Below are 12867 nucleotides of genomic sequence, written 5' to 3' on the forward strand. Positions count from 1 at the left end.
CTCATTCAGGATGCTGTGTGGGATGGGGGGGTTCAGCCTGGCCTGGGGAACCAGCCTGTCCTGGGGCACTGACTCCCTGTGCCCCGTCAGAGGAGACGTCCCAGGAGCTGAGCACCAGGAGAGCTGCCCCAGGCCACCGGCAGGGCGACAAAGCCCAGCTTGCTGTAGAAGCTTAGCTGCTGTCGGTCGGCGTCACTGACCTGGCAGAACACTCCCCGTGAGCCTGGAAAGGAGGGGAGAAGTCAGGGCACTGGGACCCCAGTGCTGGGACTAGGAGCACAGTGACATGGACCCCCTCCATATGGGGATTGGTCTCTCCCCTGCCCCTTTTGTCACAGAGTACGCCTGTGATGTCCTGAGACACAGATCCACATGTCCCCCAGTGCAAGGGGACGGGACGGTGCCTGGCAGTAAGAGAGGGGACAGCTCCCAGCCCTGGTGGGTGAGGAAGCAGCTGGAATGGGGTTGTGCTGGATGAAGGGCCAGCACTCAAAGGTCATGCTCACCGTTGGCCCTGAGTGCACTCAGCAGGCAGAGGGCCAGGCTGCGACTGGCCCCCACATCCAGCACACGGGGGGCCGTGCCCAGCTGTACCAGGGAGGGGAAGCGCCTCAGCACAGGCTGGGGCACTGCCAGTGGCTCTGCGTGGAAGAAGAGCACTGCTTCCTCCAGGGCATCCTGCGAGAGACAAGCACAAGTGAGGGAACCCCCTCCATCTCTCTCATCCCCCCCTCCTCTCTGCTCCAGGTGTCCCCTCACCTGTCCCAGAGCTGAGCCCCCTGTGCCCAGGTCTGGGGGGTATTTGTGCCGTATGGCTGGCAGCCAGCTGCTGTCTCGCTGCTGCAGGAAACCTTCGGCGTGGAGCGCTCCGGCTGCGTAGCCGCACGGGCCACCCTCATCCTCCAGCACAAAGGTGTACTCGGGGCTCAGGCTGAGGAAGCTGCCCAGGAGCCTGCCAGGCAGAGTGGGAGCATGGCTGAGCTGAGCCTGGAGCCCCTGGGAAACCTCAGAGCAGCCTCCTCCTTCATCCCCCAGCTGGACAGCATCCGGCACCCAGTGACCCTTTGAGACTCCTGGTAGAAATCCTCTCAGCCAAGGGGAGCCACTGCAGCCTCCAGCATCCAGGCTGGACATCCACAACGGTGGCTGCCGTGACCCTGCCAGACATCAGCATGGGGATGTCTCTCCCTGTCCCTCCCAGTGAGATGGGGCAGCGCTGGTCCCCACAGGGATGCCAAGAGAGGCCATCGTCTCACCCCCCAGGCCTGCTTCACATGTCCAGGCTCGGCACAGCCTGGCCAGAGGGAGCCTCAGAGGGGCCACATCTCACCTGTCACCGAGGAGATCTGGGTGGGCCACGAGGATCTCTGCCACTTTGGGATCACAGTCCAAACTCTCCCGGCACATGCGGTAAAGCTCTCCCTGGAAGACCCGGATCCATGTCAGTCTTGGCTGTGCCTGCCGTGCCACAATGCCAGCCACCACCTTCTGCTGGCCTCGGGCTCATCGCCACAGCACAGCCAGCCTTCAAACCAGAAATTGCCATTCCGGTCAGGCATCCCGACAGCAGCCACTGCAGAGACAGCCCCAGGCTGGAGCGTGCTCAGAACAGCCAGAACGACACCAAAAAACAAATCTGAAACTCAGGTCACCAGAGAGCCTGAGCACAGCAGGACATCCCCAAATGTCCTGTCTTGGTCACAGTTGAGTTTGCTGCTGCAAACATTCTGATAAAAGCCTTGCCCCTGAAAGGGGAGGCTGCCCTGATCACCCAACAACAGGGGCAGGACCATGCCCTGCTGTGCCTGTTCCTGCAATGGGCTGATGGGCTCAGCTGGCTTTTCCTCTCAGAGTTTCACTGGACACAAACGTTGTTGTTGTCAAGGTTCAGCCTGAGCAGTGAGGTGCACTCGTGTCTGTGATGGCTGGATTTCTGGTGTTAGCCTTTCCTTGAGCTGGAGAGGAGCAGGGTTGAGGGAGGGGGGTGCTTGCTGCAGGTACACGGGAAACCTGGGGCTCTGCTGGGTTTTGGTAGTACTTTGAAATTTTGCCCCTCCATATCCAGATTCTTCCTTTCCCTCCCCATCCCATCGGGCTGCTGGGATATCAGGGGGCTAGCAACAAGCAGCTGACAGAAGCTACTACTCTCTAGCATGGAATCACCTTGTAAACTGGATGAGTGTTTGGAGATGGATCCCCACAGGCTCTGGCAGTGCCCAGAGCTGCAGACTGGTGAAGGCTGCAGGAGATAGCCCTTCAGACTTGTCCTGTTCTGGATTTTTCCTGACATCTGCTCACAGACAGTGCTGGAGGTCAGCACTGGGGCTGCTCTGAAGATCATCCACAACCTGGCAACACTGCCCTGGTGCTGGTTTATCTGTGGCTGTGGGGACTCCCTCTCCTGCTCTGCCCATGCCCCTGTCACACACAAGGGGGTTTGCTGAGGCCACAGCACATTCTCCAGGCCAGGGTCTGACAGCTCCAAGAGCTGCCCCAGGCCAGCTGGCTCTGAGCAGAGCTGGACCCAAGGACCTTCCCCACCTGTGTCACCCCACACTGGGAGCTCAGCCTGGGGTCAGCAGCAGATGAACCCGTAACTCATAATTTTATGTGCAGCACAAACCATGCAAAGGCTCTGGCAGGACACTCCTCCATGCCACGACTCCCACCTTGTCCAGGGGCAGCAGTGGGCGCAGCAGGTACAGCTGGCTGGATGGGAAGAGTGGGGGTGGATGGTAGAAGAGGTCACAGCTGTTCCCAATGGGCAGCAATGCCTGAAAGAGATACAGTCCATCAGTTCATCCTGATTCCAAACCTTGTCCTGGAGGCAGCAGAAGAATGGCTCCAAGTCTCCTGAAACCCCAGGAACAACAGTTTGCAGGACTGGGATACTGGGCTCCTAATGGCTCCTTCAGCCCCCACAGTGAGGGACACACTCTCACCTGCAGCTCTCCAAAGAGGCCCCCACGACGTGCCCAGGGCTCGGCATCCCTCCCCAGCAGGATCGGGGCAGTGATGCTCTGGCACCCTGGAAGCAGCAGGACACAGACACACGTGAGGTGAACAAAAACCTGATGGGCAGGGGGAGATCAGCCTCTGCCACACAGATCCCTGCTGTCACAGCTCCAAGGACCTGTTCCCCAGCTGTGCAGCCCAGGATGGTGAGAATGTGCCCTGCACACTGCTTCCCTAAGGAAGGGGCTCAAGGCACACAGCTCCCTCTCACACTGAATTTGGAGACCTGTTCAGGTCATCACCTGGAAGCAGTTCTTGGTTTGTAAGAGGTCACAAGGCCCACAGAGCAACCAGGGAACACTAAACCAGAGGAAAACTGTGCAGTCATGAACAAGCATTCAAAAAACAGCCCCACCTATCACCCAGGGCATTACTGCTTCCAGAGCCCTTTTTCCACACAGGCTAAGAGGTCTTTGGGCTAAAGGGATGAGGAACCGTATCCTGGAAATAGCCATTCCTTGCAGGCTGTGAGATATGGTAAAGGTCTGCTCCAATGACTGCTCCCTCCCTGGAAGCAGTGCCTCATCCTGCCCGAGTGTGTCATTCGCAGTGCCATTCCTGCTCCACTTGGCAGGTAGAATGTGGAGAAGGGCAGCCTGATGAGTGCTGGCTGCTGCTGTGGGGCTGGAGGTGATGGGGGGCAACAGCCACACCCCCCACCCAGGTGGGTGAGCCAGGGCAGTGCCAGTACTTACAGCCAAAGCAGTTTCCCCAGGTGCCCTTGGGGTCAGGGTCGCAGAGGAGGTGACCATCTGCAAAGGAGGCGAGGTGGTGAGCACAGGACACGGGTCAGCAGTGGAGAAAGTGTCAAGAGGACGTGAGCTCCCAGGAGGGACCCTGGCACTACCAACTGGACACTGGAACCCCAGATCTATGGGGTGGGTCCCAGAGATCTTCACGTCCACGTTCACCTCCTTGCTGGGGAAGCAGTGGATCCCCAGAGAAAAAGCATGAGGTGTGCCCTAATGCTGCAGGGTCCTGGCACTCCGACACGGCTGGGTTTGGAAAGGTGTGCTGGGGGGGCTGGCAGGGGCTGGCAGGGCCGGCATCAGCCACGTACCCAGCCAGAGGACGAAGGCACAGGCGGCCAGCAGCATGTTGCGGATGTCCCAGAGGTAGGGATGCAGGTCGTAGAGCAATGCCCGGCCGGCGGTGCTGACGAAGCGGCTGTGCAGGCGGCACGTCCTCGCACAGAGCAGCTGGAAGGACTGAGCCCGGCCTCGCCACCGCGTGCCCTGGGGACACACCGGGTGTCAGCCGCCTGCGGGACACACGAGCCACCTTCCTGCAGCAGCACCACGACCGGTCTTACCCCGCAGGCATCAGGCGTGGTGGGAGGGACCCCCACGCTGAGGCTGTTTGCCCGCAGCCACCGAAAATGCTCCAGGAGCTCCTGTGCCAAAGCTCCGTGGTGGTAGGGCAGGTAGAAGAGCTCCACCAGCATCCGCACCTCCTCCAGGGTGAGTGGTGCTGTAGGGCTGGACACGGCTTCCTCTGGGGTCAGTGGTGCTGTGGGGTTGGATCTGGCTTCCTTTGGGGTTATCAGTGCCATAGGGCCAGACTCAGCCCCTTCTGAGGTCACTGGAAGCATGAGGCTGCTCCTGGCCTTCTCTGGGGTCACCTGTAGTGTGGGGCTGGTCCTGGTCTCCTTGGGAGTGATGGATCCAGAATCAGCCTCCTCTGGGGTCACTGGTGCCATGGGGCTGGTCCTGGGCTCCTCTGGGGTCACCTGTAATGTGGGGCTGGTCCTGGCCTCCTTGGGGGTCATGGCGCCAGAACCAGCCTCGTCTGGGGTCACTGGTGCTATGGGACTGGTCTTGGGCTCCTCTGGGGTCACTGGTGCCATGGGACCAGGGCTAGCACCAACCTCATCAGTCAGTGGGGCTGGGGCACCAGGGCTGGCACCAGCCCCAGATCCTGGGGGTGTCCGGGGCACATCAGTCCTGATGACCTCAGACTGGGTGCTGCTGGGAGACTGGCTGGGGCTGCCATCCCCTGTCCTGGCATCACTGGTGGGCAGGGAAATGTTCGGACTGGTGTTGGCCCCGTTGCTGGAGCTCATGGTGGGGCTTGGGCTGGGGAGGGTCTTGGTGGCCACTGGGATTCCTACAGACTGGGCACTCCCAGCCTCACTGGGCGGAGCAGAGGAGGGCTCACAGCTCTCCCTGCTCCCTGTGGTGAGCTGGTCCTCAGCCCTTGTAGGGCTCTGCTGATGGCCAGCAGGTGTCCTGTTCCCACTGTTCTTGTCAGGCTCCGAGGTCACCTCCCTGCACTCCTCCTCTGGTGCCACTCTGCAGGGCTCAGGGCTGTGCTGATCTGCCCCACCAGGAGCAGAGTAGTGGGACTGAGGGTCCAGAGTGACCTCCTGTCCTCCCTCTGTGCCAGCCTGCAGCCTTGGTCCTCCCTTGATGCTGATACTGGGGTGTCCTGGGGCTCTTCCTCCTGGCAGGAAGGAGCAAGAGGGAAGATCCTTCGGCATCTGCATAGAAACTACTGCCCATGGGGCAGGACAGTGCTAGGGACCTCCATCCGTGAGCTGGCAGGGGATGAGTTGCCAGGACCCTAGGCTCAAGTTCAGGCCCCTGGGGCTGATGAGGCTGTGGCTTTGCAGAGGCAAACTGCAAAACACCCATCTCTTCCCTGGTTGACCTCTTCTTCCAGAGCTGGCCCAGGCTGTGGTTCTGCCAGCCAAGGAAACCCTCTCCAGCATGTGGGCATGGCAGGACCACCCACGGGACAGAACAACAGCATGGACACCCACACCTGCCCTGCTGCCACACCAGCCCTAGAGACCCCACAGATGGGCAAGGCTGGGGCTCCCTCACCCCCACCTGCTGAGCTCCTGGCAGAGCTGATCCAGCACTCCAGGCACTGAGGGATGCTGCACATGCAAATCCATTGCCTACCTGGCTCCAAGGCCTGCTGGTTTATCTCGGCCACCCAGTCACACAGCGCCAGTTCCAAGGCTTCCTGGGGGCTGTAGCTTCCATCCTGAGCACCTTGGCTGTCCCCCAGGGCTGCCACCACCTCCATTCCTGAGGAACTGCAGCTCATCAGCCTGGGCAGCCCTGGTTCCATGCAGGAGAGCTGCAGGGATGGGCAAGGATGGGCAGGCACAGAGATGCCTAGGCATGGGGGCCAGGTACCTGCATGGTCAGGGTGGGCACAGCTCCCCAGCTCGCTACGAAACCAAGTGCCCAGTGTGTGTATGGGGATGAAGTTGGCCTGGAGCTCACAGTTGGGGTTGAGGAGCAGCCCGTGGAGCCTGGACATGAGGCCAGGAGCACGCCCCATGTAGGGGCCCAGGAAGACACGTCTGCAGTCATAGTCATTGGCGTAGAGGTTGTCCCAGATGACAGGGTGGCGCCTCAGGACAGCCTCCACCTCCTCCAGCAGCACTGCTGAGAGCTCCTGTGACACCACCTTGGGGCCTGGGACATCAGGGCAGGGACACATGTGGGGCACAGGGTCCATCACAGACACACATCAGGGCACGGAGGTGAGGTTCCAGTCACCACACCCACATTCCCAAGTCAGGAGAGCAGACACCCAGCTCAAACTCCAGCCTTGATGGTGCTGCACACCCCAATCTCAGGGTGGCACCCAGGACAACTCGTGGCCACAGGGTTTGCAGACACTGCACGTGGCCACACACCCAGAGCTGGTCCTGGCACTCACCTGTCCAGATGACACCGATCCCTGGGAGCAGCTCCTGGCCAATGGTCTGGAGGTAGCAGGATTGGCTGGGGCTGGGAGAGCAGAGTGAGCTGCAATATTCTGAGGAGAGAGCACAGAGCATTCCCTGAGAGCTGGGGACCAGGAGAGGAGGGGCTGCTGGAATCATGGACAGGGATCCTGCTGCAGTCTAATCCTGAGATGTCCAGAGTCCAGGGAGAGCTGTGGGGGCTGCCAGAGCACTCAGCTCTCAGCAGGAACAGGGGCTGGGTGCAGCCAAAGGGGGCTCACCCCAGTCTGAGGGGGCTCCCAGGTTTGGGCAGCTGGGGCTGTGGGCAGTACCTGTAGGGCAGAAGAGGAAGATGGAGGGTTGGCCCAGCTCCTGGTACACCTCGTTGGCCACAGAGGCCTGAGCCTGTGCCAGGGAGGGGAAGACATCTCTGTCAGCTTGGCACATGCAGGGGTCGATGTCATCAAAGAGCAGCGCAAAGGAGCGGCACCCCATGGCAGCCACCTGTGGGCACAGACAGGGGCTGTTGGGATCCCTGGGCAGCAGAGAGCCCCAGAGGGCTGGAGAGGGCATCTGGGGACAGCACATCATGGGGCAGTTTCTGCCTGGGCTGTGCCAAGGGAGTAGCAGCTGCCTGTGGAGCAACCCCACCATGCCAGCGGCTCTTTGCACTCCCTGGGGACCTAGGGCTCTGCTCCAGCCTGTGCCAGCCCTCAGTCCTGCCCAGCAAGTTCTGGGGCTTAGCTGGTCCTTCTCCTGCCCCCGGTCAGGCATCCATGGAGCCCTCAGCTCTCTGTCACCATGACAGGGACAGCACATTGGCCACTGAGGACCCCAGAGCTGGTCCCTCTGTGCAGCAGCAGCACCCACACCACCCCACGAGGACCACATAAACACATGTGCCCTTTCTTTCCTGGAGCAGTGGGATGAAGGAATGGCCCACGGTACCTGCCTGAGTTTTTGCTGCAGCAGGAGGCGATCCCCAGCACTGGAAAACACCATGTCCTGGCCAGCAGAAATGGCAAAAATAAACTCCACACCCTGCTCTTGGGCAGCTTCGATGAGAGACCGCATGCGGGCTGGGGACAGAGCACAGGGGATCTGTGAGAGCTGGGAGGCACTGGGAGGAGTGGGACAGGGGCTGGAGGGGGACGAGGGATGGAATGGGATAATGAATGGAGGGAGACAAGGGATGGAGGGGGACAAGGAATGGAGGGAAATAAGGGATGGATGGGGCAAGGGATGGGGGGAAGTAAGGGATGGAGAGGGATCAGGGATGGAGGGAAATAAGGGATGGAGGGGACCAAGGGATGGGAGGGAGTAAGGGATAGAGGGAGAAAAAGGATTGAGCAGGACAACGGATGAAGGGAGAGTGAACCCCAGGATTTTGAAAGGAAGGAGCTGAGGTCGTTGGGAGGGGAGAGGCTCCAGGAAGACCACTTCCACTCCCTTAAGACACAGAGAACTTTTGATAAGGTCTGTGGGCCGGGGTATAATCAAGCACATTGCTTGAGCCCCACATGGGAAGCTGGGTGGTCCTTTAGACAATTCCATCTGATGGGTGCGATCTGGGAGCCTTCTTTGCCTTTGGCAAGGTCTGGGGGCCTCCGTGCAATGGGCAGGGTCCTGGCAGGATGGAAATAGCTGGGACACAGCCCATGCTTTCCCTTCAGGGACCTGGGATACCTGCAGCCCCCCGAGGGGCCCAGCAGAGCCGCTACCTGCCTCATGCTCTGTGTAGGGCTCTCTCCAGAGCAGTCGGTGTTTCAGCTCATCCTTGGGCGCGTACATGTAGCAGTTCAGCCCCCGGCGTTGCAGCCTGTGCAGGGAGAGCAGGGAGTCACCCAGGCTCTACACGGGCCCTTTGCACAGCCACATGGAGACAGAAATCTCAGCCAGTGCTCCCAGTGCTGAGCTCTAAGGTTTGTGTCAGAGACCAGCAGGATGTGCCCCCTGGGAAGGCAGACACCTCCCTTTTTTGGCACTTCTGTATGGAAGCCATCTGATATATTCATTTGGTTTTATTTCTCCTCCTCAGCAGACACTGTTTTACATTTTTCCCACGGCAAACAGAGTAGAAAGGACTTCAGGTACCTCATGATGAAAGTCTATTATTTTGTTTCTTTCCAGATAAGAAAACTATCAATGGACATGTCACCCTAGTGCCACCATGTGAACACATTCCAGACAAAGCCCCCATTAGACCTTCTCATTCCTGAGGTACTTTAAAACATCGCCGCTTGTTTTCCTTCCATTTTCTGTATCCTTTTCTATTCTCTGTACCTCTGGTCCCTCCACTCTGGTCCTTAATTACACTTGCCACTGCCCACCCTGTCACCACCGCACTGCCCATGAGACAACTGCACAGCCACAGTTCATTGGTGGCAGGTCCTTGTGCAGAGCCCCAGCACCACCTGCCGGCACGGGGCGACTCCGCGTCCGTCCGTCCGTCCGTCCGTCCGTCTGTCCCGCAGCACCCACGGCCCGGTGCAGAACGATCCTGTCCCCCGCTGGGACAGGGGGACACTGCAAAAGCATGACACCCCTTGGCTGCCAGCGCCCCTTCAGAGAGGAAAATTCAGGGTACTTGCCATTGAAAGAGAAGTTTCCTCTGATCCATTGACCATGGTCTCCCATAGAAACCTGTAAAGGGAAGGAAATAAAAGGCAAAATGCAATTGTTGGGAAGTGCTTAAAAACAGGCATACAACAGAATATAATATGAGAATACATTATGTCTTGGACAGTGATGGCAATTGGCCATCAAGGCATCTTCCTGCTTTCTCTCTGCATCATGGGCAACTTTTGAATCAATCACTGCACCTTCTAGCACTCAGGGCCAAGGGGAGCAAATACTTGGGAAGTGACGGCATTCCCAAAACTGGGTGGTGCACCAGGCAGGCTGCACTGACTCCATGTAGCTGGGAGAAAGGACCAGCTCTCCATGTCTGGCATGAGGCCAGTGACACCGAGGGACCTGCATTTCCCAAAGCACCTGAGTGTCCCAGAGCTCATCTGCTCTCATTCTCTTAGCTCTCTTTGGCAGGAGTCCACCCTGCATGCCCCAGCACCAGTCCTGGGCAATGGCGAGGGTGGCTGCACCACTCTCAGCAACACCAACTCTCCATCTGTCTTCTCTCTGCAGACAGATTTTCTACCTGCCTGAACACCTACACGGTTATTCCATATGCTTTAAATTCATATATAGTCACCTTGCTCTCCATCCCCTACTGTGCACAGGGCCAAATTTGTGGCCATTTGAGAATCTCAGCAAATATTTTGCTCAAAAAAAGTTATTTCTGTGGTAAATAATTTGCTATTTCAAGATCCCAGCGAGGTCCCCAGAGTCCCTGTATGGCAGCTGCAAGTGACACTTCCACAGCACGTGTTGCTGTGAACTGACAGGGGCTGGCAAGGAGGCCACTCAGTCCTGCACACACCCTGCCAGCAGTGTTCTCCTGGAATGGATTTGCCAGCATCATCGCTGTCCTCTTTCCCAGGTCAGCTCTACTATATCAATGATTCATGTGTGACTCATGTCAGCTTCTCCACCCCTGCATTTCCTGTTTATTTTACATTTATTTGCATGGTGCTCCTGCTTCCTCTCAGGTGATGCAGAGGGCAGTGCCCCTCACAGGGGTACTGTGCTGCCAGGAGAAGGGCAGGTGATTTTTCCTGGTGGGTGCCAGGCCTGGCTCAGCTCTAGAGGGGGTTGGGGATGTGGAGAGGGAGAAGCACAGAGCTCTCCCTGCCCAGCTCTGGGCAGGGGTCCTGCACTGCTGCCCCATGAGCAGTGTGGGCAGGGGGGACACACCGGGAAGATGCCCCCGAGCCCAGGGCAGCCAGGAACCCTGTGTAGAGCTCAGGAGACCGAGCAGAGGGTCCCTGTGGGGGCTTCAGCTCTGCAGGGGTGGCCGCAGGGCTCAGCGGAGCTCTGGGGAGAGCTGGCAGCATCCCAGAAGTGCTGGTCCAGACCCTTGACAGAGATGGGGGACTGTGCAAGGGCCCCACTCCCGCCTCCCCACAACCTGGGGCCCTTCCCGACCCCGATTCACTTCGGGTGGATCGGAACAGCCCCTGCGATGCTCGGGCAGGTCGGTCACCGGCCCCAGCCGCGGCTCCGGAGGGAACCTACCTTCCACCACACCACAGAGGAAGCGCGGCCGCTCCGCCATCCCAGCGCAGGAGCGGCCCTGCCGGCGCGGGGTGCACGGGGGGGACGGAGTGATGCGCGGAGGGACGGAGGAGTGCGGGGAGAGATGGGCGGAGGGATGAAGGAGGGCGCGGAAGGATGCAGGGCGCGCAGAGGATGGAGGGTGCGCAGGAGGATGGAGGGTGCGCAGGGGGGGATGAAGTGTGCGCGGGAGGGGATGGCAGGTGCGCAGAGGGGTGGGATGGTTGTTTGCTGGAGGATGGAGTGCTCGCGGGAGGGGATGGAGGGTGCGGGGAGGGCTTCGCGCAGGGGCGGCTCCACCGGTCCCCGCGGGGACGAGCTCGCCGCAGAGCAGGGGGCGGCCCCGCGGGTGGGGCCGGGGCGCGGGGAGGAGCACGGAGGGGGTGGGGGGTCCCCGAAATCCGTGCGGAGCCTCTGGGAGGCGATTCTCGGAGCTCACGGACCGGAACCCCCGGCGCTGCAGCCGCCGCTGCCTCTGGGCACCGGGGTTCCGTCTGGTGCCCACGCCAGCCCCGGTGCCCCACGTCCCCGACTGCGGGGGTTCGCCCGGTGCAGCCCGAGGACACTTCCTTCTCCTGCCTTTGAAGCTTCCCGGGACCCCACAGCCCCAGAATTGTTCCTGAGAGGTCGAGTGTCGTCATCTCGTTGTGTTCACCACTGAGCTGGCACCTGCCCTGGCCACACCTTCATGCCAAGCCTAGGGTGCGATGCCTCTCCAGGTGCGTGCCACGTGCCTTGCAGGTGACTCACCTGCCTGCCTGTGTCAGGCTGTTTGCCTTGTGCCACCCTGCTCTGAGCTGCTGACGCTCGTCTAGCTCATGGCTGTCTCCATCCCACGGGTTGTGGTTTGCAGATGTGCTGCCACGTCATGAGCTCCCTGTCCTGCAGCTGCACATCACAGAGCCCTGCCTACGTGCTGGTCTGGGTGTTTGACACCACCTAATAATTTTGTTCTTTTTCAGACCACTATGCCTGTTTGTTGATGTCATCGTTTTACCCGGGTTTGCGGTCTGATGGATCGTCTGTGTTGTACACTTTGTTATTTGTATTGCTGTGGTTACATCGCCATTGCTGCTTTGAGCACGTTGTTCTTATCTCAGCCTGTGTGATCTTTGCTTTTTTTTGCCTCTAATTCTCCTCTCCGTTCTGCCTCGGGGGAAGGTAGGGCTGTGAGCAATTGGTCTGGGATATTTCAATGTGAACACTTAATTGGGGAATGTCATTCCTAAACCAGGACACCAGCACAATTTTATTACTATGCAAATGTGAGGGGTGAAGCCGGGACAGTGCAGAGAGTCACCCCTGCATCCATCCAGGCACTGCAAAGCTCCCCTCAGCAGCTCTCCCCACCTGCAGCCCTTTCATCAAAACCACAGGTGGAGAAATGGGCATCAGGGCCTGGAAAACCAGGATCTGTAGCTTCTCCCTCTTCCTTTTGCAGGTTTATGTTGTGTCAGGAAAACGAGTCATGGTGCTTGGGCCATCAAAGCAGCAAGAAGCCCAAGAGTGTCTGACCAGCAGTGACCTGGCAGGGTCACAGAGCCATCAGAGTGCCACCAGGCTGGGTCACTCACACTGGGGTGTGCTGAGCACAGGCTGGCTCACAGCCAGCACATGTCCCACCTGCAGCTGGGAACGCTGGACTCAAGCCTGGCCCTGCAGGACGCTTCTGGGGCAGACTGGAGTGGCCTGCCATGGCAGGGACAGTACTGGGAGCATCCCAGTGCCCCTGGTGCCCAAGGATAGGGCATGGTTTGAGGTAGAGAGATATGGATGGCATTACCCCGTCCACAAGACAGAGAATGAAGTTGTGCAGGGCCGTGCATACACAGCTGTGATTCTTTACCTTCTCTGCTCTCTCTGTGAGCACCTGGCTATTCCACTATTTTCTTGGATTATGAGCTTCAGGTAAGCAGCCTCTAACGCTCCACTTCCTTTTTATCTCCCATCAACGACATCACTCCTTTTTCCCGTCCATGTGAAAACCTCACCTA

The 12867-nt window shown here is 59.2% G+C and overlaps 1 protein-coding gene across 1 annotated transcript; it reads right to left on the reverse strand.

Annotated features, from left to right (window-relative positions):
- Positions 1-86: 86 nt before the first annotated feature.
- Positions 87-10874, reverse strand: LOC134044183 (protein O-GlcNAcase-like). The gene is made up of 17 exons (XM_062493292.1): positions 10835-10874; positions 9292-9343; positions 8422-8519; positions 7649-7779; positions 7033-7204; positions 6694-6792; positions 6162-6446; positions 5922-6050; positions 4328-5457; positions 4076-4250; positions 3711-3767; positions 2943-3028; positions 2670-2774; positions 1331-1422; positions 760-952; positions 507-678; positions 87-223 (listed from the first exon to the last, which is right to left on the reverse strand). Exons 1-17 carry the CDS (start codon positions 10872-10874, stop codon positions 87-89), a joined length of 3153 nt encoding a protein of 1050 aa, XP_062349276.1.
- Between the last annotated feature and the right edge of the window lie 1993 nt (positions 10875-12867).

The sequence above is a fragment of the Cinclus cinclus genome, chromosome 5, assembly GCF_963662255.1.
Source record: "Cinclus cinclus chromosome 5, bCinCin1.1, whole genome shotgun sequence".
Classification (NCBI taxonomy): Eukaryota; Metazoa; Chordata; class Aves; order Passeriformes; family Cinclidae; genus Cinclus; species Cinclus cinclus.

What these genes read in the sequence shown, in the direction of transcription:
- LOC134044183 (XM_062493292.1), bottom strand. Translation starts at nt 10,874, where the DNA reads ATGGCGGAGCGGCCGCGCTTCCTCTGTGGTGTGGTGGAAG. An exon ending in CTGGGGAAACTGCTTTGGCT is followed by an intron (nt 3,029 to 3,710) that starts GTAAGTACTGGC and finishes TGCTGCTTCCAG; the next exon opens with GGTGCCAGAGCATCACTGCC. An exon ending in CACTGCTGCCCCTGGACAAG is followed by an intron (nt 1,423 to 2,669) that starts GTGGGAGTCGTG and finishes CGGGTCTTCCAG; the next exon opens with GGAGAGCTTTACCGCATGTG.